Consider the following 24,970-nt stretch of genomic DNA (forward strand, 5'->3'; position numbering starts at 1 on the left):
ACATTTTTCTATGTAAACAAAAAAAATTACTTGTGCTAAATTCCCCTTGCTCAGGCCATATATTTAATGAAAATACTTCTATGAACAGGGTTTCTCATTTTAAAATGTGCACACATACACAGTTTAATTTGGACCTAAATTATCTGATAGTGTTCCTTTAAATGTTACATTATACAAAAGGATGAAGATGTCTACACACTGCTTCTTCTTGGACACCAGAGAAGACTGACATTTCTCATGCAACTTAAGCTTTACAAGCACAGTTGATACCACCTAAACCAGACACTGAATCTTGGCAAACAGATTTCTGAGGGCAGACATGTAGTATTTTTTTTTCTAGTGCTTAAGCCAGAGAGAAAAATCCTATTTCTTTACCTCTATTCCAAAGAAGGAACTTCTCTTTTATAATTTATGCATCCCATTGCTGGCTCTTGCTTAACTCTGGTATCATTGTACATAGATTTCTTATGCCACATCCCTTCCTTCCCTTGCTTCAGTGCAGGTCTTGCAGTATGTGTGGTGAAGTAGTGAAGTTCTCTCCTTTGCTGATTCTACTCCTTACATCTACCTATACTCTGTCAATTCCATGCCCAGTTTCAGTTTATGTGAGCCTAGTTTCTGAGTCTTTCAAGGCGCAGAGCCGTAGACTGTAATCTCTGTGGGGCAGGAACCAAATCCCCCCCCCCACTTTTGACCAACTCCAGTTGTTTCCTTTTCATTGTTTTTAGACTAGCTTCCTTGCATATTTACACTGCCATGAACATCTATAACATTTGACATGACATTAGAGGCATAAAAAATAAATATAATAAAATATAAATGCTTTTCAAATTGTAAATATGCACTCTTGTTCTTTGACTGTCTTGATACTATATAAAAACAGTTTATATAAATTGAATACAGCTCAGTGCCCAACAATAATTTATGTATTCATACTCAGTTCAGTAATGAACAGAATTTCTCTTTAGCTTTTTATGCTACAACCCCACAACCACAGTATCTGAGCACCTACAAATGTACACCAAGTCAACACAAGAAGAGGTTTTTCCTTCCTCTTCCCCCCTACTGCGAAGACTTTGATTTGTTACTAAAATGTATTTTCTATTTTTAATGAAGCTTCAAATAGTAAGCTTCATTTGAGCAAAAAAGCAATAAAATTAACAATATTTCACTTGTGTTTATCCCGAGAAGAGAATGCCATTACATTCATCACCAGTTTTATGAAGACTTGCTAAATAACTTACTTTCCATTTTCTTCGTGCTGCAAACTTTTTGAATTTCTCCATATTTACTGCAGATGCTTTTCTGCTAAGTGCTTGTTGGGTATCCTTAGGCTATGAGGAAAAGAGGCACAAAAGGATATTTTTAAATATCCCCCAATTATGCCACTGCTTTCACAAAATCATTTTCCTGCTGTACAATCTTAACACCTACTAAACAATGATCTGTGGTTGCAAAGACAGTGAAGTCCGCAGCATTGCAGTAAAGCATACAAAAAGGCACCATTCTAATATGCAAGACCTAGCAGAGTGTGCAGTCACTATCCTTGAAGAAAGCAGCAGGCACTCCAGGAAGCCACACCTGTGGAAATGTCATGTGTTCCAAAGAGTTAGGGTCTCTAAGCACATATATCATCCCTCTTTTTTCCTTAAGTTGTAGTTTAAAATACAAAACCCCAAACCCTAAGTTCCATCTCATTGTGTCCTAAAGACAGTTTATGAATATAGTGCTGACTAGAGGCATAGACAAAAAATTGTACCACCTTATTCATATCAGAGAGGCATTAAATTGTCACCTCTAAACATTAATTACAAGTATCAGTATAGTTAACTATTTTGCTGCTGACTGCCTTAGCAGAAACATCCAGCTAATGAGCTTAGTCAGAGTAGTTGACTGCTCTATTAATTTGAAAGATCTTTCCAGAGTAATAAGGTACCAAGTTTCAAAAGAAAGTTAAATGTTTTGTAAACCTTTTGATTTTTTTTTTTTAAATCCTTAACCTAGGACTTCTCTCTGTCAGGCAGAGACCCCTCCCGCATCCTGGTGTACCAGCAAAGATCTGTTTTCTGTAAGGATTTCCTGGTTGATTATAAATGCAGCCCAGGTTTTGTTCTGCTTTCAGTATAATCAATTTGGTATCCAACATCTCCCAGGTCATTTCACTAGTTTACAAATCAAGTCCCAGCTACAATTGTGATGGGCTCCAGTGCTGCATGCCACTTCTCAAGGCTTACCTATATGATGATTTAATGTGCATCAAGCTGGTGTGTGAATCTACAGCCCTCTTGCTGGCAGCGCATGAAGTGGCAGCGTAGACCCTGCTGCCATGAACTAGAAGTTTCAGAGTGTGCTTTAGGTAAACCTGTACTATAGAACTTTTAGTGTGTGGCAGCAGGGTCCACTGGCCAGATTTACACTTGAGTTATGCACTCCATATAGATAAGCTCTCAGAACTAACACTGAGCACCAACCCTCAGATGAGTACATGCGTGTGTTAAGTAACCTGGCACGCTCTGTGATTAGGAAGGCCCCAAATGCCAGTGTACGATCTAGATTAACATATGGAACTGGGGTGCTAAATTGTTATTTTTTTAAACAGGGGGCAAATGGTGGCAGGAAAATGAGATATCTAGAAAATCAGGGTGTTCAGGCTATCAGACTAACTACTACTCTTGTGCCTGGAGCTGGAAAACTTGAACCAGAGTAACTACATTAATATAAAACTGCTTAAGTACAATTTAAACCAGTTTAAGTGTGTGTATTTTTAGAGTTCATACTAGTGTAACTAAACTGATTTAGTTACTCTACCTAAAACAGGGTGAAAATTTTCAGCAGTTTTTCACCAAAAAAATGCAGATTTGGGTTGACAAAGCCATTTTGCAAATTCATATTGATTTTGGCTGTTTTAGTCAAAACTTTTTCAGAGATCTCAAAATGAAATGTTTCCGTTTTTTGGGTTATAGTCACAAAGAGACTTAACTGCCACTCACAGAACTGTGGTGGTATTATACCCAACATCCCAGTGGTTGGAGCACTCACCGGCTTTTTGGGAGATTCAGGTTTGAATCCCCACTCTGAAGCAGGGATTTGAACTCAGGACTCCCTGAACTATAGGGTATTCTGGGGTGTCTGTCACACAATCTCTCCTGTTGAAGCTGTTTCACATTAAATAAATAATTACATATTTCTTTGGGGCATGGGGAGAGAATGTCTCAGTCTGGTAGTTAGGACACTCAGCTGGGAGACACCCACATTCCAGTCCCTGCTCCAATGAATACTTAATTTATACAAAGTAGAATATCTTAATAGGAGACACTGAGACACACCCTTCCCCCCAACAGTTAATACTTTAGTGATTAGGGCACTCACCTGGGATGGGTGAGACCGGAATTCAAGTCCCTGCACCAGAGTGGGGATTCAAACCTGCATCTTCCACATCCTACGTATAAAGGAGGCAACACCACTACCTTGCGTTTGTGAATGCCCCTTTGTGAATCTAGCCCTTAATTGCCAAAATTCCTTTTCTTTATTAAATTAAAGGGGTCAAATGCCCAAAATGGAAACAAAATGTTTAGTTTCAGGTTGAACAAAACGTTTTGTTCAATCCCAAACTATTTTGTTTTGAAATTGCCAGAGACGTGAAAAAAATGGTTATTTGCACAGCTCTAACTCTAGTGCAAAAAATCGGTACTAAACCAACTGTTGAAGTGTAGTTATACTCTGAAGAGACTTTGTAAGAACATCTCAGAGAAGTTCCATGATTCTGGTTCAATGATTTCCAGATGAAATGCATATAGTGAACAAGCAGAGATTTTTTCCCCCTCCCCTAACTACCAGCCTTGCAAACTCAACCAAGTAACTTGACAGCCAAGCTGCGTCTTGTACATCATCATGACCCATAATAAAAGTTCTGCAAGCCAGAATATGTTCTTAGTGACATTTCCATCACTCCACTGCTTTTACTGACTTTGCATAGGTATAAACTGACTGGAACTTAAAGCATTATTCTATATATTGTGCATAAGGAGGAACAGAATTCAGCTCACTTCCAATTAGGAGTGCTGGCTCTGCAGGGCTTAGAGCAGTATGCACATATTTTGTCCCTCTTTATTTAGTTCACAAAAGGAAGCAGACAGGACGGAACTTATGCAGGGAACAGATCTAGTGAACAAAGTGCAATTTTTACTCATCCTTCAGAGCACAACTGCATTTTAATAAGACCTAACAGATTATTATACAGCAGTGTGCTGGATGAGGCTCCCAAGAGCTCCTTGTTGAAATTATGTTACCATTAAATGGAAGTGAATGTTGGGGGATGATTGATGGAGTTAGGTCCTTTCTGGATTGTGCTAAATCAAGTCTTCCAGAGATGACAAGGAAGGAACAATTTTATTTTAATTTTTCAAAACCACACTCTTAGAAATGGGCCATATTGCACCAAGTGACCTGTATTATCAAAAAAGGCCAGAGGCCCTATTCTCCCACTTATGACCTAGCTATCCCTCTCCCCTGTGGAAAAGATGACACCATATCTTAGAAAACCCTACTCAAGCCAAATATTAATTGGGAAAGAAGTGGATCAGTCCCAGCAGTTCCCTTCTCAGCCCAATTAGGGGGCAAGGAAGAGACATGGCCCACCTTAGCTCAGTCATCATTTAGCCACACTCAAATAGGGATTTGAAAAGAAGGTTAGGAAGAGGGGGAAACTGGATTTGATTCAGAAAATGTATCTTTGTTGGTACACTCTTTCCTGAACATTTGTCTCTCTCTGACCAAGCATAAGTGTCGTCTGAATAATGGGCTACAGTACTTGCCCATCACTACCATGTACAGAACATAACTTAATTAAGTCTATAGCCAGTATGCAGCAGCCTTCAAATTAGCTTTGCAATATTTATTAAGTGGGAACACCACTTTATGCCTTCTAGTTTTCATGAAGTAGTTGAATAAGCACAAGTATACATACCACAGATTGATAAACAAAAGCGAATATAAAGTGAATTCCTTATACACTAACCTTGATCCAGGGATGCTGCAAGCTATCTAGAATTGTCATTCTCTTCCTTTAAATGGGAGAAAAAAAATACTCCTTTTACTTTGTTGACTCTAGCAGACTAGCACAAACACAGAATTCAAATTGAACCATGATATGTAATTCAGGATGCCACAGCACAAACACAGGAAGAGAAGTAACTCACTTTGGATCCTTAACTAGAAGTCTTCTTATAAAATCTTTAGCTAGGGCACTGGTATTACTGAAGAATTCTTCCTCAAAGTCATAATTCACAGCAGATACATTTGCTAATGTTTCTTGTTTTGTTTCTCCAAGAAATGGTGATGCACCACTTAGGCTGTTAAAAGTAAGATTGGACACAGTACATATTATATGCTACATGCCATTTCATCCCTGCAAGATCTGACAAGGAAGTGCAAAAAAAAGAGGCTTTCTGCTTTTAGAGTTCAGACATATCTTAAAGATGACCTGATCTTACAAAGACGAAAGCTGTGATTTAACTTCAGAGAATTAAGATTATCACCACTTTGGAACACTGCCTAATCATCTAAGCAAGGCTTCCATTCCACTATCTCAGCATTGACTCTTAGCTATTATTTTAACAATTATGCTATAGCTTTGATTATTCAACTCCAATTTGGTGAAAATCATGTATAATCAATGCACTTTAGTTAAGTGGTCATATGCTATGCGTACGTCTTATTGACATAAAAAAAATACACCACACAACTGAAAGCCAAAAGGACAGAATCAGAATATAATGTTAAAAAAAATGTTCCCAAAGAACTATTTATGGATTTTGATACTTACAGAATGTAAGTTATTACACCGATGCTCCTGGAGAGAGAGAGAGAGAAAGAGGGAAAGATTCAGAACAGTAATATAATATATAATAATGACAGCTACCACCTCAGAATGGTTCATTAACTTACCACATATCTGCCTCAAGACCAAGGGGTTCATAGTTTACTATTTCAGGAGCTAAGAGAGAATGAATAGTATGTGAAGTACATAAGCAAACAAAGAAGCAAAGAGCAGTTTTATTTAATTCTGACACCTTAAAAAACTGATTTATAACCTGCAATGCATTATAACAGAAAATTGTTTACAATGATACAACCAAGTTACTGAAGAGGAACTTGGTGTACTTTACAAAAATCTCAAAATGTCATTTACAGAATTTGTATGCAGTAAATCATAGCTAAGTTGAGACATGCCATATGCACGGTTTCATAGATTTAAGGAAAAGAAAACGATATATAAGGCATAACCTGTACTCACCAACAAACTCTGGTGTTCCAAAGATATTTTTAAACTCATTTCCAAAGTCAATTTTGTGTGCTAAGCCAAAGTCAATAATCTTAATGCGGGGCTTTGGTACATTTCTATCCAGCAGCATTATGTTTTCAGGCTTTCAAAACAAAAACCAACAAACAAAAAAGATTTCATAATTTGCACAGGCTACAAGGAAAAGGCACTTAAGCATGTGTTTTAGTCTCTTGGCCTTGTCTTAAAAATACACATGTTCCCTAGAGAAGCCACATTAGCTAAAACATGCTAATCTATGTTAAAATTCTAAAGTGAAATCCTGGCTCCATTGAAGTCAATGGCACAAAGCTCATTGATTTCTGTGGTGACAGGATTTTACCTTTAGTGCAGACACTGCAGTTGTAGGTTCAACGAGTGTTAGCTAGTTGAGGTAAACCCTGGGCTCTCCTCTACCTGGGACGGCTAACATGTTACAACTTCCTTTGATATACTAGGATTTTAACATGTGTTAGCTAGCACATGTTAAAAATTCATCTTTGTTTCCATAGTGTAGACATGGCCATTATCTTCAGGAGGACTTCAGCACTTCTTTAAATACCTTCCTTGAATTGAGATGCCTTCCTGATTTGGAGCCTCCACAACCCAAAAATCAAGAAGAAATATCGAAATGCTCAACACATGAAAACATTGATGGCTATGAAAAGAGAAAAATAGTAAAATGATATTAAAAAAGAATTCAAAATATTAATGGAGTTCACATATGCAAAAATACATATACATTTCTCACATAATATTACTTTTCTCTTTTCACTGACAGATTGATCTGAAACTATCTTTTCACTTTTTGGAAATTGCTACCTGCTTCACAACCATCCTTGACAGTAAACAATTTTGTTGTCTTGTTTCGGTTTAAAGAAATGCAGATCTTTTGAGTGAAAGTATTAGATGCATGGAATGGAAACACAGCCAGAAGAATTTTCCAGTTCAGAATGTTGCATCAAAATTAGAGTAGGGAAAAATCTGTCGGAAACTTTTTTTTATTATTATTATTATTATTATTATTAGCAAAAATGCAAATTTGACATAAAAATGTTTTGCAAATGCGTGTCAGTTTTGCCCAATTGTTCATGTATAAAAAAACAATTTTTGGGGAAAAAAAAGTCAAAACATTGTGTCAACTTTTTTTTTATTTATTTGAAATGACCTTTTATTTTGAAATTTCCTTACATTTTATTTTAAAATAGTAAAAAAAATTGCTTGAAATTTAAATGAGATTTTTTTTTGACCTCAAATGATTTATTGTTCTGATTTTTCAGAATTGCCAGGGAATTGAAAAATTGATTATTTGCACAGCTCTAAAATCAAGGCCACAACACTACATACAATTCCTAACCTGACATAGGTTTCAAGATCATTCTTGAAAACTGTTTCCAGGACCATAGTTTTGTTGGTAACTGCCAGTCTATGTAAACAGGGGGAAAGCATTTTTTGCTTTTTAAATAAAAGACGATTGGAAACAATTACTTTCCAGCTGCATTCTCCCTTATCTATACAGGCTGGCAATCACATTTTCAAGATGTGATCTGTGTTACAACTGGAGATTGTTTTTACTAGCATAATCGGGACTTTAAAGGGGTTGCTTACAGTACCCCAAATTTTTATCTGTCCAACATACCTTGAGATCAAAATGGGCAATTTGCAGAGTGTGAAGATAGTAAACACCATTAAGGATTTGTTTGAGAAATTCTGTGGCCTCCTCCTCAGTCAGAGATTCCTTTTCAGCTAAAAAATCAAAGAGCTCCCCACCTGCAACACTGAGAGAAGAGGTTAGGGGGTTATTGGCAAGAACATTTTAACTTATTGATTTTTGTAGCTTAACTGTTCCCACAGCCTTCTTATAAAGCATCTGACAGCTCTTAATGACATTCATATCAAAACAGAACATGACAATTTGCATAATTTAATACCTATAAAATCAGTAAGACTTTTTTCCCTCCTCCTGAGAATACAGTGGATAGATTTTAACATGAACTGTGCTGGTTTATATAGCTTAAATTAAAATACCCCATACATGTGTACGCATTTTCACAGAAGTTAAAATTCAATGTTAAGTGACGAAAATATACTCCTCTATCCCATATAACGCGACCCAATATAAACACGAATTCGGATACAACGCAGTAAAGCAGTGCTCCAGGGGAGCCATGCTGTGTGCGCCAGCGGATCAAAGCAAGTTCGATATAACGCAGTTTCACCTATAACGCGGTAAGATTTTTTGGCTCCCGAGGACAGCGTTATATTGGGGTAGAGGTGTACTTGAACACAGATAACTGCTGGAATAGATAGAAAACTAAAGTATGTTTTAGCATACACTAGCAGCAAAATGCTAGGGAGAATAAGATGATTTTTAGGATTAGAAGGTATCAAGATCAGGATTTATTCAATCTGCAGTTAGCAGCAGCCCCAGCATGCTTTATTTGTGCTCAGAGCATTTCAAAACACATTCCAATCCTTGATTTAATCTAGTGCCTTAATCATTCATATTAAAACTGCACTCAAAACATGCCAAGTGCTTTCTACAGAGGAAGAGACAGTTCCTGTCCTCAAGGGCATACCATCTGAAGTGAGTGTTTAGGTATGTGGGCAGAAAGAAGACAAAAGGTCAGAAAGGATGTGTAGGAAACAGGAGCAAGATCTGGACACAGCTTGGAATTGAGGGAAGAGGGAAAGAAAGGGATTATCTTCAACTCCTTAGTCATTTGAGGTAAGAGCCTGATCAACATGGATCAATGGTGATGTGCTCAGTGACTGAGAAGGGGGAGGCAAGATAGGGACTTGAATTCTGTTTTTTACCTACTAACGTATCTGAACACCATTTTAAAAGTTTCCAAATTTCTCTCACTTTGGGGATTAAAACTGAGAACACTGGTTTATTTGGTCACCTCCTGAATCTTAAAAATCATGTCATTAACTAGAAGTATACTGGAACCCTCAACAGTTCCTTTATTTTTCACTCCTTCATATAGTGATTTTCAACAGTCTGAAATTCAAAATTACAGCTATTAATTCTGTCCACTAGCGCTAGCTTAAAATTTGATCATGATTTGAAGTTTTGATAATTAAAAATAGGATTAATATACAACAGCAGCTTTATAATCAGTGTAAGTTTTTGAAAATACATTTGACTTGTTCTATTAGGTCTATTTTTATGAGACAACTTTCAGCATTGTAATGTAAATTTCATATAAAGTGTATTTTAATGAATTCTTACTGCTTACATCAAGATGGGTGGAAAAAACGTTTTTTAAGTGATATTTTCTTCCCAATAACAATTATAATAATAAAGGTAACTATAATAATTAAATACAAAAATTAGAGACTATGAGGGAAAAGTTTAACTCCTTTTGTTAGTACAGTAGTATAAAAATGAAATACCTACGAATTAAACACGGCTCACTAGCTACTTGAGTACAATCCTACTCCAACCCCCTGGGTAGAGTCAGGTGGCTAGCCTGAGCCGCTGCGTGTGGTACTGCAGCCATACTGCTATTTTTAGTGTGCTAGCTTAAGCACAGCTAGTAATGTCTGTCTACTCACGCTAAGAAGTGCCCTCCCAGCTGTAGTGGAGATGTACCCATAGTCTTCTGTCATAAATATGAGGGAAATATTCAGGAACACTCTAACAGCTTCCACCAATGTTTGCTTGCATTGGAGTACCACTTGGTCTACTCTACAGTCTCATCTTACTCCCACTGACAACACAAGAAAAACAACCCTCCTTTGCAATCACATACTTCCTACTTATTTCTACTGGTATTTTAATGATACCTATAGCTGCATAACTTACTGCTATTCCTATAGACGACTGTGAAACTTATCAATTTCACAGTTTCATTCGGGGCAACAGGTAACATAAGATGCCATCCAAAAGTGTACTTCTGTTCAAGATTCCAGATATGTATGGGCTTTATAACTAGAGCTGAGTGAAACTGAAAAAACTACAAAATTTCATGGCCAAATGTTTTGCCATTGTGCAATTTCACATCCCCAAACTTTAGACTCTGAAATTTCAGGAGACTGGGTTGTCTTTAGGGGACTGCAGCATGTGAAAAAAGCCATACTTACCAGAAATATTATTGTGAACTGTTAATTGCAGGAGGTAGCCACAGGGTGGCGGGCCTATCCTGGAGAGGTAGCATGGTTTAGTTGATTGAGAAGAGGACTGGAAACCAGGAACTGCTGAGTGCTAGTCTCACCTATCTGCCAATGACTAGCTTCAGCAATATTTTTTATATAATTAATTATTTCAGTAAACCTCTCAACACCAACTTGAGTTAAATACAATTTTCCCCTATTTTTATACCACTCTGGAAACTGAGGTCTACAGAGGTTAAAGGCCAGATTTTTAAAGGTATTTAGGTGCCTAGAGATGCAGATAGGTGCCTAATGGGAATTCCTAAATTGCATAGGTTCCTGACCCACACTGAAATAGGTGAGCCAAGCACTTAAGTGCTTTCAAAAATCCCACTAGGTGCCGATCTGCTTCTCTACGTGCCTAATCACCTTTACAAAACTGGCCCTAAAGGATTTAGCCAGCCCCACTACAAAGCGGTGTCAGAATGAGGATTAAATCTCAGGCTGCCTGAATCATGGTAACAGGGCTAGCTATACCTCTGACCTCTTTCTGGTCTCTCTGAGTGCACTCTCAGTTGTTAGGCCTTTTGCCTACATCTGTCCTGGGGTGTAAACCTTCAATTCTCCCTCTCCTAGACTTGTTCTTGGTCTACAGACCCCTAGGTATCAACCATGATTTCTCAGCAGATCCAACTGGACTTTGCACCTGCCAGACTTCCCAACAGGAGCTGCACCTACCAGTTAATACAGTAAAACAAAACCATCTATATGCTCATCTACCTAACTTAAGACCTCCCCATGAAAGCTTAGTAAGGCCCAACTGCTTCATACCCCCTTCTGCAGGACCTCGGTCAGCCTGGTCCTCCCAAACAGTCTCTAACACTCTTAAGAGTGACTTTTTAACTGTTAACATCTTTCTGATCTTTTAGACACTCAACCTTTGCAAAACAGCTGTGTAACTTTGACTCTAGCTGGAAAGTAGCATCTTCACAGCTGAATAGCTCAGCATTGGTTCTTAGCCCCCTTGAAATGTTTACCAGGAACGTACTCATCTAGGGTCACTGTGTTGCCTTTCTGCTAGCTTCCTAACAGCCTTATTATTATACTAAAGCACAAAAAAGCCTAGAGTGCATGCCAATAACCCAATATAACTATACAGTAACTATTCCCAACCAGGTCTCACACACATACTCAAATTACAAATCAACCCCACGTCCTTCACAGCTCCACTCCCAGTTCCATACCTAATTCACTAGACCGGGGTGCCCAGCCTACCATACACAGCCCACCAGAGTATTTCATAAGGCCTGCAGCCTGCTTCAACACAATATACAAATGGCCATTTCATTAGCGTTTTGTCATCATGTTTACCTCATTTTAGTTTATACAAGTGTGTAAATAGACTACACTGTAAATAGAGACAACCTGTCTAAATACATATGAAACAAGCTGAACTTATAATACAAATCAATACAGGTGACTTGAAATCTTATGAAAATATGTAGAATCTGTTTGGTCCACATGAGGTTGTGTTTACGTTTATGTGGCTCTCCTGTGTAATAAGGTTGGGCACTACTGCACTAGACCACAATGTCTCCCGCATTAGTCAGAATCTGTGTCTCATTCATCCTATTAGTAAAATTCTGACTGCTAGTACTGTGCTTGAACCACACAATAATAGCTCATCAGATACATCTGTATAGGAACTGTAGTGGTATGCTAAATAAATCAAGTACATTCTAGCCTATGCTCAACTTTAAAGGTGAAACTAAACAGTGTCAAAATTCCCATTGCAATTCTTCAGCACATGGCCCCAACCCAGTAAAGCACTTAAATATATGCTTAACTTCAAGCATGTGAGTAGTCACAATGAAGTCAGGAGGTGGAGGGCAACACAGCACACCATCACCTAAAACTGACCTCCCCACTTCCTCTTCCAGATTCTTTACAAATCAAGCTGGTTGGTTTTAGCTTCATTAGGATGCCCTACCATGCACCATGTTGAGCTGAAGCCAGTTGACGTGATTTAGAAGAACTGAAAGGTAAATAAAAAGGGTTTGCTTTGAAGTTGCCATATGATTAATGTCCCTATTAGCTCACTAAACTGGACCATTTAGCACATTTTGCTCAAGCAGATGGAAATTTGAGATTTTATTTTTAGTGCACCTTTAAGTAAGAAGAATTGCTGTAAGTATTCACAGGAGTTCATGAAACTAGAGCTCAGCAGTATGACAATAACCAATGACTGGATAAAAATTGCTTCCTGAAGGTAGTACAGATAATCTGGTTATCAGGCACTGTATTCTGTCTTTTTTATACAGACTCTCAGAGCTTCTGTACACGGTATTTACACATGCCTGAATATATTCTCTGCTCATTTTCTCTTTTTTTCTAGCTGCTGATTGAAGTTACTGGATAAATTCAGTGTTGATCATTTGTGAGCTAACAACTCTGATTAGCAGTATGAGAGTGACCACTATCCAGCAGACTCTACACAATGACCATTCAGATTAACAGGGTAACTAAATTAAATTCAAGGCATATCTAAATTACATTACTGTTAAAATAAACTACAAAATCTTCTCACCTTTATAGTTGCCCTAACACAATGACTTTCCTTGAAGCACTATACCTTTCCTCATTCCTACGTAAAACCTTTCAGTTTACACATAATACAAGAATACGCAGAGCATATTATGAAAGCAGAACACATTAGGTGCAGTTATGTATTTCTATGCATTCCTGTAATGCAGTGTTTCGTGGTTTGGTATTATATTATATCCAAGCACCATACCATTTTTATATTAACCCTGCATTCTAGAATGTTTTGTGCAACCATTTTCACATGTTCATAGCAAAGTCAACATCTGCTTCTTCCTTTTTTGTTTTCCCATGATTTGTGTGAATAAGATTAGTTAACAGTAACTGGGCTATTATAAAAGATATTTCTATAAACATTTATTAGTGCAAGCACCGCCTGACCTTCCAACAGAATATTAAAAGTGAACTATACAGATGTGTTTACATCAGGCATGTTCTCCCTGTGGGAAAGGAATTGTATTACATCTCTGGAGAACCAATAACTATGGAAAATGTTTTTACAAGTTATCAGGCCTCCTTAACTATGACATGGGACTAATCACCAGCTCTCACAGGATATCATTATGGAGCTTAGAACCAATTAACTTTCAAAACTAGTGGTATCAACTCCTAATGTCTAAGCCATGTGCCATGCTGCTCATACTCAAAAATGAATTACATAATTAAAAGGATCATCTGAGGATTTTTGGTATGATGAAAAATAAATGTATTTGAAGAAACTTTAATTTTAAGCCTAGAGCTTTAAAAACAATCAAAGCTGCTTGAATTGGAGATGGGGAGTGAATCACGAAAGTTAGAAAAAATTCTTAAGTTGGTTGGGGCATTTGTTCAGGAGACTCAATTTGATAATTTTTCTGGAATCGTATCAATCTGGAAATACGTCAGTGTTAGAAAAGGAGTTCTGACCCAACAGATTTCCTTTAGTTTGTTCTGTCAGCCTGTCTGACGGCATGAATGTTTCCTCTATGCTGTCTATAGTTGGAGAAGTCTCAGGTAACTCCTTGCTTCATTTTAGAATAGAAATCTTCATCCCAACACTATGACAAAATATCTCTACCTCTGCTTTATTGTACCTTCTAGATTCCTACATTGACTATTTCAGAGCAACTTTCTTGTGTTGTGCTGCTGTCAAGACAAAAAGCCCCTTCCTTTGATGAGACAGAGATTAGTGATGGATCAGAAAGTAAAAAGGTTACAGTTTAAACAGCATTTTGAAGAAACAAAATAGGAATTCATTGTTTTTGTTAAGTAACACAGCAATTCCATTATAAAGTAGCACTGGTCCCTACTGTTCTTGTGTTCAGCTCACAACAGCGATTAAGTGTGCTCAACTAGTTGTGTCCTACAAATATTTATTTACACACATACACACACTCCAGCTAATAAAGTTGCTACTTAACAGCAACTACATACACAACCAAACAGCCCAGGTTCCAAAAAACACTCCTGAACTGCACACTTGTGTTACCAATCGCAGATGTCACACTCCCTAAGATCAGGTGTACTAACATAAATGCAAGTCAACAATTCCAGATGCTTCCCACAACCTACAAACATTAACTCACAATAGGGATGCAAGAGTTCTCAGGGGAGAGGAGTTCATCACTACCGTTTTAATTCTTTCAAAGTTAGATACAAAGCCACTCAAAAGTGCACTCTGCCTTAATAAAAACCTCATGACTTTTTTTAAAGCTTCATCTAAGGCCAAGACAAGACCAGTACCAGGAGGTTGTCTGTCTGATGAACTGGATGAGCTAGGTGAACTTCAGGCTGCTGGCTGTAAGTTAATTCCTTACCTCTCATGATTAGTGAAACAGGAATATAATGGGTCCACTACTAGTTGAGACTGCTAACTCCTCAAGTAAGCAGTTAGTGAAATCATCAGCAATCCTGAACATTGCATTTTTGATTCTGCACTTTTTAGGATAAGTAACCGAAATAATGGTAAGGAGGTGACAACTTTCTCTCAGTTCAAGAGGAAGAGTTTTATATGAAATCAGAAGTGCATGTATATGAAAAAAGTAGCTACGTCACTAAAGTCATCTGATTCCCCAACTTTTCAAATTTCAGTTATCCAAATTCAGATGTCCCACAGAAGACCACCATAAGAAATTATTTCTCTTGTCTGTAAAATAAATGTTCATACTTCAGATTTTTCATTTCATCCTATTCAAGTTTGAAATTTGCTATAAAAACATCTTGGGGCTAACTTAATATTTTTAACTTGGAAACCATCTAAGATATGCTCTCTCCAACATCAGAGGGCAAAACATTTCTGCAGGAAAAGAGGCAGGAATGCATTATTTTATCCCTAACTTTGCAGTGAAAGAGTCCTTGCCCCCAAAGAGCTTCCAATCTAAATAGAGAAATCAGAGCGTGGGAAGGAAAACAGAGGCACCGAGAAACAAAGTGATGCATCCAAGGTCAGTGGAGAGGTGTCCAGGTATCCAGTGCCCTGGCAATTGAGGTGTAGCAGCTGGGGAGGAAGAGAACTGGACACAAAACTCTGAACAGAAACTGGCTTAGCTTCCTGAGTGACAGGGAAAGAAGAGCAGACAGTTAACATTAGATTAGAGGAGGAGGAGGACAGTTTCAGTTCATACGTCAAACACAGGTATTTCTTGCAAGATTAACGGATGATGGGGGCTAGAGACCAGAAATTTTAGTTCCCACTTGAGAAAACATTTGCAGTCAATCATGAAAATTGATCCAAAAGTTTTAAAAAAATTAAACAGGATGACAGAATGAAACGAAACATTGCAGATTGGAAGATCCTCAAACAGATTTCTGATGGTGGTGAACATAGGTGCTGGAACTAGGAGTGCAGGGGGTGCTGCAGCACCCCCTGGCTTGAAGTGGTTTCCATTATATTCAGGATTTACAGTTTGGTTCAATGTCTCTCAGCAACCCCACTATACAAATTGTTCCAGCACCCTGTCAGTGAATAAGAACCGAATCTTATACTGAAAATCATTTGCTTCAGAAGGTTTCTGCAATACTATCTTGGAATTTTTATCCAGGTCAGCTTCATGATATGAAAATTAAGAATAGTCTACCCAAGGCTGACAGAAATGTATGTTCAAAACAATGTTTTGGGAGGACAATGCCCATAAATTTCTCTCTAGAAAATACAGCACTATCATGAACATAAGTATTTTATTTAATCCTTTAGCTGACATACAACTGTAATGAGGGGATGGAATGCTGGAATTAGCCCCTCTACAGTCTATTGCCTATGTTAAAGAAATAGCTGATGTACAGTGCACAAGAATTATTTTAAAAGGGTACATCTTATTTATAAAGGAGCTTGCATGCAATATTGCAATCCATTAGCTGAACCATGAGGTGAAAATCAAAGTTAATAGGCATCAGAAAGGCCTCCTTGAGAATGCATATTAACAGTTATTGACAGCAACTAAAAAGATGTCTGTACTGACATGCCTCCAGTGTATACCCAAGTTACATAAAGAATACAAATCAGAAATACTGATTTGTTGAAGTGCAGTGATGATACAATATTTGCTTACTAATTTGAATTAATGTTCCAGCTATTAAGAGATCGCAACTAAACAAAAAATTCTGCAGAAGATATGGGCAGTGTTTTGTGGCTTCTTTTTTGATTAAGAAATTATCTGCGTTAAAAGTAAAAACAGAAGATCACTTTAAAAACGTTGGCAACAAATGTAACTTTACGGTGTCAATACAGACATTAAATAGTTTTTGTGAGATTACACCAGATATACAGTATTCTGGCTCATCCCATAGCAATAGCTGAATATCTGTGTAAAAGGAAAAGAATGGTTTCTGGAAGGTGGATTAGATGCAGAGAGAAAACATAGTCAAACTGCCTACTAACGGGTAGAAGTTACCTTAGGATGGACAGAGATAGGACAGAAGGCAAGTTCTTTGATAACAGCCATTTCAGTTTTGTTACTGGACTAGTTTAAGCATAAACAATGTTAAAGGAGTCTGTCCCTAAGAATAGGAATATCAGAACATTAAAGATGTATTTACATATAAGAGTATACTCCCATTTATCCAAATCTTTCAGACAACTGGGTGTTCAGATAAACAGACATGCTATTAATATAGGGCTACATGTGGGACTATAACTGCCTTTACTCAGAGTCAGAGCGCATCCTGCTTTTAGAGTTGGCACTGCACTGATCTGCACCCCCAGTGCTCCCTTTTGCTGCTTCCATTATGCTGCATTGACTTATCCTTTGTCTTTGTGTTCTGTGACTTAGTCCTCTGGTCAAGACACTTGTCCAGTCTTGTCCCTTTCCAGGGTACCAAGTATCCAATGAAATCACCAACTCTGCCCTCAGTTCTCCCACAGGACTTCTTCCACAAGAGCTTATCTCCTTCTCCAGGACTTCCCTCACAAAAGGCTGTCTTGCTCGCTGTGGTTTTTCTCTTTGCAGGAGAATCCTGCCTTCTCTGCAGTCTCTCCCCACAATGGAGTTCCCTCAGGAGATATGGCTCATCATTTACCTCCACCCCTTCTGGCCAGAAAGGAATCAGTCAATCACCCCACAGGTAGAGCATCTCTCTAATTGGGGTTTTTCCTCCGCTTCTTCTGCAGGTGATGGGGGTTCATCCCATCACAGGTAAACAATATGGATTTGGATAACTAGGATTTTCGACTAACTGGAATTATGCGGTATTTAAAAGTCTTCCCAGAATGACATTAAAAACTTCCATCTATTTACTTTATCAATTGCTTTTCATAATATGGTAGTGATATGGCTAATTACTAAATCTTGCTCTCACAGCAATTACTCTATTCAATTATTAAAGGGATTGCTATCACTTCATCTTCTCAATTTTATTCCTGTAATTAAATAATTATATGAACTTTGTGATATCACAATGAATTCAATGTCAGACAGCTTTCTGAACCATCAAGGCGAAATAGTAATTTCTAACGAGGGAAGTGAAAAAACGTCCCTGAATGAAACAATAAGGGGTTTTCTAGGTAAGCAAAATATTAACTAACTACTGGTAACTTAGTTGAGGGCTGGCTAGTTCCCTGAGTTCAACACTATCAATCTTATGACATATTCTTCTGAGTGGTCAGTACACCTCTACCCCAATATAACAGGACCTGATATAACACGAATTCAGATATAACATGGTAAAACAGTGCTCTGGGGAGGCAGGGCTGTGCGCTGCGGTGGATCAAAGCAAGTTCAATATAACACAGTTTCACCTACTAACGTGGTAAGATTTTTTGGCTCCCAAGGACAGCGTTATAGTTTTTTTTCCTGACTAAGTAGTAAGAGTGCTTCCTGCAAGCTCACCACCCCCATTATCTCCTCCATCACCCAGGTATTGCTCAGAGGCCTGCAATCCAAGTACTAATCTGACCTCACCCTGCTTAGACTACAAGACTGAACGAGATCAAAATATGGAAGAAGGTAATTTTAAGGATAATTAAGGTTATATTACATATATATTATATCGATAGAAAAATTATCCTTCTAGATCTAATGTTAACTTTTTATGTAATTACACGAGTTTCCTGAAATATTACTTAAGTGTATTAATATAAAAATTTAAGAAACTATAAACAAAAGCAATACTGGATTTTGAGCCTTATACAGTCTGTTATAATCCTATTAATAAAAGAAGGATTTGTAATGGCTAGGTACTATATATAAAAACCAAATGACTCCACGTTGAAAATATCTTAGGAATTGGGAGAAGTAAAACCAACTAGATTTTGCACACACACTTGGGAGCCTTAGGTCTTGCACTAGCAGATTGGACATTTAAACTCCAAGTGTTAACAAATGAATCTGTCAAACTATTTATATTGAGTAGAGCTTAACAATAACTAGGGAGAGGAATCAAAGTTGTCATAAATTCCAAAGGGTATAAAGTATAATGATATGGAAGTGAGTGGCCTTAGTTAATGCTAAAGTCCTTTTGTTCAGCATGTTGCTCAGACATGTGAGAAGAGGACTTTAGCATCAATTAACACTGCTCAATGGAATACTGGACACATTTATACTCCAGTAGGTCTTTCATCCTTGGCCTATTTAACTGCACAAACCACTAGTTTCCAACCTTTTGTACATATTGGTGGCCTGTCATGGCTCAAGAAATAGGCTATGGAGGGGGTTGAGAGGACCCAGAGAGGGGAAGACCCTGGAGGGGAGATAACAAAGTCCACCCCACACTTACCCTGTAGTGGTGGCTCCTGTTCCACGAGGCTGACTTGGCTCGGGTGTTGCAACATGGTGTATGGCGTTGCAGTGCTGCTCAGTTTTGGCCTTGGCCCTCTGATGGGGGGTTGGGGGCCAAATTTGTGAGAACAGCGTTGCACCTGATGCATGGGGTTGCAGCATCACTCATTCAAATTTGGCCCGGCTGGCTCCGCACTATCATGGACGGGTGGCTGGGCCAAATCTGACCCCAAGTGCTGTGACCCCATGCACCAGACGGGTCACAATACCCATAGCAGGGAGCCAAACACAGCCAGCCCCATGGGACCAGAGCTGCAGGAGCCACCCTTTGAAACATCCTTGGGATTGAATTTTGTGTCACAACCCAGGTGTTAAAATAGCTAGAGGAAGTGATAAATGACAGTCCTGGAAATAACGAGTCAGGAAAAATAAGTCACAGTACATTCACTCTGCACTGATGCAGCATTTAAGGGGTTCTGGAAGAAGGGATGGATTGGTAGATCTTCCAATGCTAATTATAAATTTTCAAGAAGTTTTATCATGCAAAATATTTGTAGAAACGAAGATCTTAAATTTTTTCACTCTTTTCCTCCTTAATTATCAATGCAGCGTAGACAGGCAGCACAAATTAAAGCAGCTAAGATAATAAATACCAGACAGATAAGTAGAGGCATGGTAAACAATCACATGTAGGACAGCTGTAGATAGGTTTCAAAAAGTTTACTAGGATTTATAGTATGTATAAATCATGAGAAATATCCATGGGAATTCTGATCTTCTCTAACTTTGCTTCCTTCCTAAATTCCTGTTGTTAACTTCTGTGTAGGCTAATGGGGGGAAAAAAGCACTGTACACACACAATATCCTAAAGTATAAAAATATGAAAGAAGGGAAAGGGACAGTTTTAAGTGTACAAACTAGTAAGCAGAGAAAAAACAATCAGCACAAAAGGAAAAGAAAAACCAACAGAGTGACAAAACAGAACCCTGGCCAAGATTCTGGTGTCAGTTTCAAATTGAGAGTGGTTGCTGGAGTTTCCACTACTATTTCTCCAGGGACAACCCAAATTTCAGCCTTTAAGCCTTTGAAACATAAGTGGAAGATTGGTGTACAGGCCCGCAATTAAACCTGTCATATTGATCAACTTTAAATAATGCCATAACCTTGTTTTTAATAATAATATTTAGCATGAAATTGAATTTTGGCTAGAACCCCCCCCATTCTCCAATGCTTCAGTAAAGCAAGATGTGCACGCACACACACACACACACAAGTTCTATGCTGTGCTTCATGGGTGTGACCTAGAGCTTCATTTGTCCCAACTAGTTCTGGCTTCTTGTTCTGAGTAAATGGTGATTCTAAACTGAGTCTGACCAATCCTGCAGCAGCATAGGACATCAAAAGCTTACAAAGAATGTGCTTGCCGCTGCCAAAAAGCACTTTTGGAACCTTCCCTTAAAAGCGATCTCTGTGTTTATCCTCTAAAACCTGAAGTTTCTGAAGGAATTTTAAGAACTGAAAGGAACTATCCAAAACCATTTCTTACAAATGTAATACTATTAATACTAGCCTTGCATACAAGGTAAGAAGCATAGCAAAGACAAATGCAGGAATATAAAAACTCAGTTTGAGTTTCAACACTGCAGAATAGCAACATACATTGGGTAAATTCTGTTTAGTTATACAGATGTAAAAAGGTGTCCAATAGTGTTACTCTGAATTTACACCAATATAATGCAGAACAAAGACTGGCTCACTATAATAATTATGAATCAAATCTCCATCTAATTTGGTTCTTAAAATCTATATATCTATGTCCCTCACCTAATTCCCCATTGTACACTCAGAGCAGTTTTAACTGGAGATATGCGGTCTGAATGTTACCTTTGGATACCACCATAATCACAGTGACTAAAGTACCAAGTGGAAAGACCTACACTGGATCTATTGAACTATGACTCTACCTCTGGATTCTGGGCGGTCTATTTCACCAGGAATGAACTACTATGAGTTGCAAGTCTAACCTGAAATAAAGAGCTCTCAAAACACCAAGACTCGCCTGCATTTATACAGGAAGTTCATTAAGTCATTACCACTCTCACGGAAAGCCCCTCCTTCCCAAATATAAAGACAATCTCCACCATGCCCCAAGCCCCTCAAGAGCTACTTACAGTTCCAGAATAAGAATAACATCTGTTTTGTTCTCATAAACATCATGCAGTGTGATCACATTAGGGTGCTGAATCTCTTTCAGTATGTTAACTTCTCGCTCAATGTCTTCTCTACTCACTCCCCGTCGGCTGGATTTTGTTCTCCGTTTCTTGATGAATTTTGCAGCATACTGTAGACCAGTGCTCTTCTCACGACATTTTTTCACTACAGCAAACTGCCCACTAAAAGAAGCAGGAAGAGAAGGGGGAAAAATCTGATTCTAGGAATTGTAAAATTAGGGACAGTTTATATTTACTACTGCTGGAGGAAATTATTGTTGCTCTGAACTAATAAGTCAGCAAAAATGCATCATTGCTTTTTTCACAATCTAGCACAACACATAAACAAAGCTACAGGAAGGAGGTGTTAAAATATTTCTGACATCTCACATACAGACTCATAGACTAAGGTCAGAAGGGAACATAATGATCATCTAGTCCACGGGTCACCAAATGGTAAGATCACAATCAACTGGTTGATTCTGGAGCCTCTGACAGTCGATTGTAAACTCTGGCTGCTAAAAGTCCAGGGGCGCAGTGGGGCTAAGGCAGGCTCCCTAGCCCTGAGCCCCCTCCCGGAGCCAGCACCCCATGCCCCTTCCTGCACCCCAAAGCCCTGTGCCCCCTCCCAGAGCCAGCACTCCCATACCCCCTCATTCACCCCGAAACCCCTCCCACATCCCAACCCCCAGCCCTGAACCCCATCCCAGAGCCAGCACCCCATACCTCCTCCTGCACCCCAAAACCCTTCCTGCACCCCAAAACTCTGCCCCAGCCCAGAGTCCCCTCCTGCACCCAAACTCCCTCCCAGAGTCCGCACCTCTCACCCTCTCCTGCACCCCAACCCCCTGCCTCAGGCTAAGCCCGGGGCTGCTCCTCCCACTCCAAACCCCTCAGCCCCAGCCCAGAGCCCGCACCCCCTCCCGAACCCCAACCTCCTTCTTTAAGTCAGGTGAAACAGTGGGTATGTCTACACTACGGGATTATTCCGATTTTACAGAAACCGGGTTTTTAAAACAGATTGTATAAAGTTGAGTGCATGTGGCCACACTAAGCACATTAATTTGGCGGTGTGCATCCATGTACCGAGGCTAGCGTCGATTTCCGGAGCGTTGCACTGTGGGTAGCTATCCCGTAGCTATCCCATAGTTCCCGCAGTCTCCCCCACCCATTGGAATTCTCGGTTGAGATCCCAATGCATGATGGGGCAAAAACAGTGTCGTGGGTGATTCTGGGTAAATGTCGTCACTCAATCCTTCCTCCGTGAAAGCAACGGCAGACAATCATTTTGTGCCCTTTTTCACCTGGATTGCCCTGGCAGACGCCATAGCATGGCAACCATGGAGCCTGTTTTGCCTTTTGTCACTGTCACCGTATGTGTACTGGATGCTGCTGACAGAGGCGGTACTGCAGTGCTACACAGGAGCATTCATTTGCCTTTGCAAGGTAGCAGAGACGATTACCATCCCTATTGCACCATCTGCCATTGTAAATTGGTGATGGGATGATGGTTATCAGTCATTTTGCACCGTTTGCATTTGGAAATTGGCGATGACGGTTATCAATCCTTTTGTACCGTCTGCTGCTGTCATGGGTGCTCCTGGCTGGCCTCGCTGAGGTTGGCCGGGGGCGCATGGACAAAAATGGGAATGACTCCCTGGGTCATTCCCTTCTTTATGTTTTGTCTAAAAATAGAGTCAGTCCTGCCTAGAATATGGGGCAAGTGTACTAGAGAACCAGAGAGCACAGCTGCTCCGTGTCAGAGCCCCAGAGATCCCGCAGAAATGATGAGCTGCATGCCATTCTAGGGGGTGCCCCTGCAACAATCCCACCGGTTGCTTCCCTCCTCCCCCAATCCTCCTGGGCTACCATGGCAGTGTCCCCCCATTTGTGTGATGAAGTAATAAAGAATGCAGGAATAAGAAACACTGACTTTTAGTGAGATAAAATGAGGGGGAGGCAGCCTCCCGCTGCTATGATAGTCCAGGCAGTACAGAATCTTTTTAGACATGAAAGGGGGGAGGGGGGGCTGATGGAGCTCAGCCCCCAGTTGCTATGATGAGCACGGTTACCAAGCCTTCTGTACCGTCTGCCGGGAATGACCGGGAGTCAGACTCATTTTTACCCAGGCGCCCCCCGGCCAACCTCACTGAGGCCAGCCAGGAGCACTGGGAAGGGGATGCTGGTGTTCAGCACTGCAGCACCCCGTCTACCAGCAGCATGCAGTAGACATAGGGTGACATTGAAAAAAGGCGAGAAATGATTTTTTTCCCTTTTCTTTCGGGGGGGGGGGGAAGGGTGTAAATTGACGACATACACCCTGAAACACCCGGGAAAATGTTTTTGACCCTTCAGGCATTTGGAGCTCAGCCAAGAATGCAAATGCTTTTCGGGGACTGTGGGATAGTTGGGGTCCTCAGTACCCCCTCCCTCCCTCCATGAGCGTCCATTTGATTCTTTGGCTTTCCGTTACGCTTCTCATGTAGCACTGTGCTGAGTCCCTGCTGTGGCTATATAGCCTGGAGATTTTTTCAAATGCTTTGTCATTTCGTCTTCTGTAATGGAGCTCTGATACAACAGATTTGTCTCCCCATACAGCGATCAGATCCAGTATTTCCCGTACGATCCATGCTGGAGCTCTTTTTGGATTTGGGACTGCATTGTCACCCGTGCTGATCAGAGCTCCACGCTGGGCAAACAGGAAATGAAATTCAAAGGTTCGCGGGGCTTTTCCTGTCTACCTGGCCAGTGCATCCGAGTTCAGATTGCTTTCCAGAGTGGTCACAATGAAGCACTGTGGGATACCGCCCGGAGGCCAATACCGTCGATTTGCGGCCACACTAACCCTAATCCAACCTTGCAATACCGATTTCAGCGCTCTCCTCTCGTTGAGGAGGAGTATAGAAATCGGTTTAAAGAGCCCTTTATATCGATATAAAGGGCCTCATTGTGTGGATGGGTGCAGGGTTAAATCGGTTTAACGCTGCTAAATTCGGTTTAAACGCGTAGTTTAGACCAGGCCTGAGTGAGGGTGGGGGAGAGCGAGTGACGGGGGGGAGGACTGGGTGGGGCCTCGGGAAGGGGCGGGGTAGATCCTGGGTTGCACTTAAATTAAAAAAAAGAGTGATCTTATGCATGAAATGGTTGGAGACCACTGATCTAGTCTGGCCTTCTGCACAGAACCTTACCCACCCACCCACCCCACTTCAGTTTGGTGTACATTTCTCTACAGGCAATAGATTCATTGTCCACAGTGGCAAAAAATTAGAGCTGTGACCGATTATCCCAGAATTATGCAGTTGTCATTGAAAATTTTTTTTTTCTGCTTTCCAGGCCTCTCCGTTCTCTAAAATAAGTATGTTTATTAATTATTTACCCTCAGACAAATAACTTTTAATGTCTTCGAAGTGGAATCCAATACCATCCATACTCACTTATCCCTGCCCTGCATATTTTGTTTTAAATGAAGGATGGTTTGGCTTTATTTCTTTTTTGAACACAGAGAAACGTAAGCATACTTCTTGATATTGTATCAACTCGTCCACTAGAAA

At 39.7% G+C, this 24,970-nt stretch overlaps 1 protein-coding gene across 3 annotated transcripts in view; it reads right to left on the bottom strand.

Annotated features, from left to right (window-relative positions):
* DAPK1 (death associated protein kinase 1) overlaps positions 1 to 24,970 on the bottom strand; it is a 125,721-nt gene that overhangs the window by 45,479 nt on the left and 55,272 nt on the right. For all 3 annotated transcript variants that reach the window (XM_039544075.1, XM_039544076.1, XM_039544077.1), the window contains exons 3-10: positions 21,381 to 21,602; positions 7,959 to 8,097; positions 6,296 to 6,425; positions 5,947 to 5,995; positions 5,825 to 5,851; positions 5,199 to 5,351; positions 5,018 to 5,063; positions 1,245 to 1,334 (exon numbers count right to left, since the gene is read on the bottom strand). In XM_039544075.1, the coding sequence (XP_039400009.1) occupies positions 1,245 to 1,334; positions 5,018 to 5,063; positions 5,199 to 5,351; positions 5,825 to 5,851; positions 5,947 to 5,995; positions 6,296 to 6,425; positions 7,959 to 8,097; positions 21,381 to 21,602 (856 nt within the window). The remainder of the gene's footprint in view (positions 1 to 1,244; positions 1,335 to 5,017; positions 5,064 to 5,198; positions 5,352 to 5,824; positions 5,852 to 5,946; positions 5,996 to 6,295; positions 6,426 to 7,958; positions 8,098 to 21,380; positions 21,603 to 24,970) is intronic.

Source organism: Mauremys reevesii, linkage group 6 (assembly GCF_016161935.1).
Source record: "Mauremys reevesii isolate NIE-2019 linkage group 6, ASM1616193v1, whole genome shotgun sequence".
In the NCBI taxonomy this organism is placed as follows: domain Eukaryota; kingdom Metazoa; phylum Chordata; order Testudines; family Geoemydidae; genus Mauremys; species Mauremys reevesii.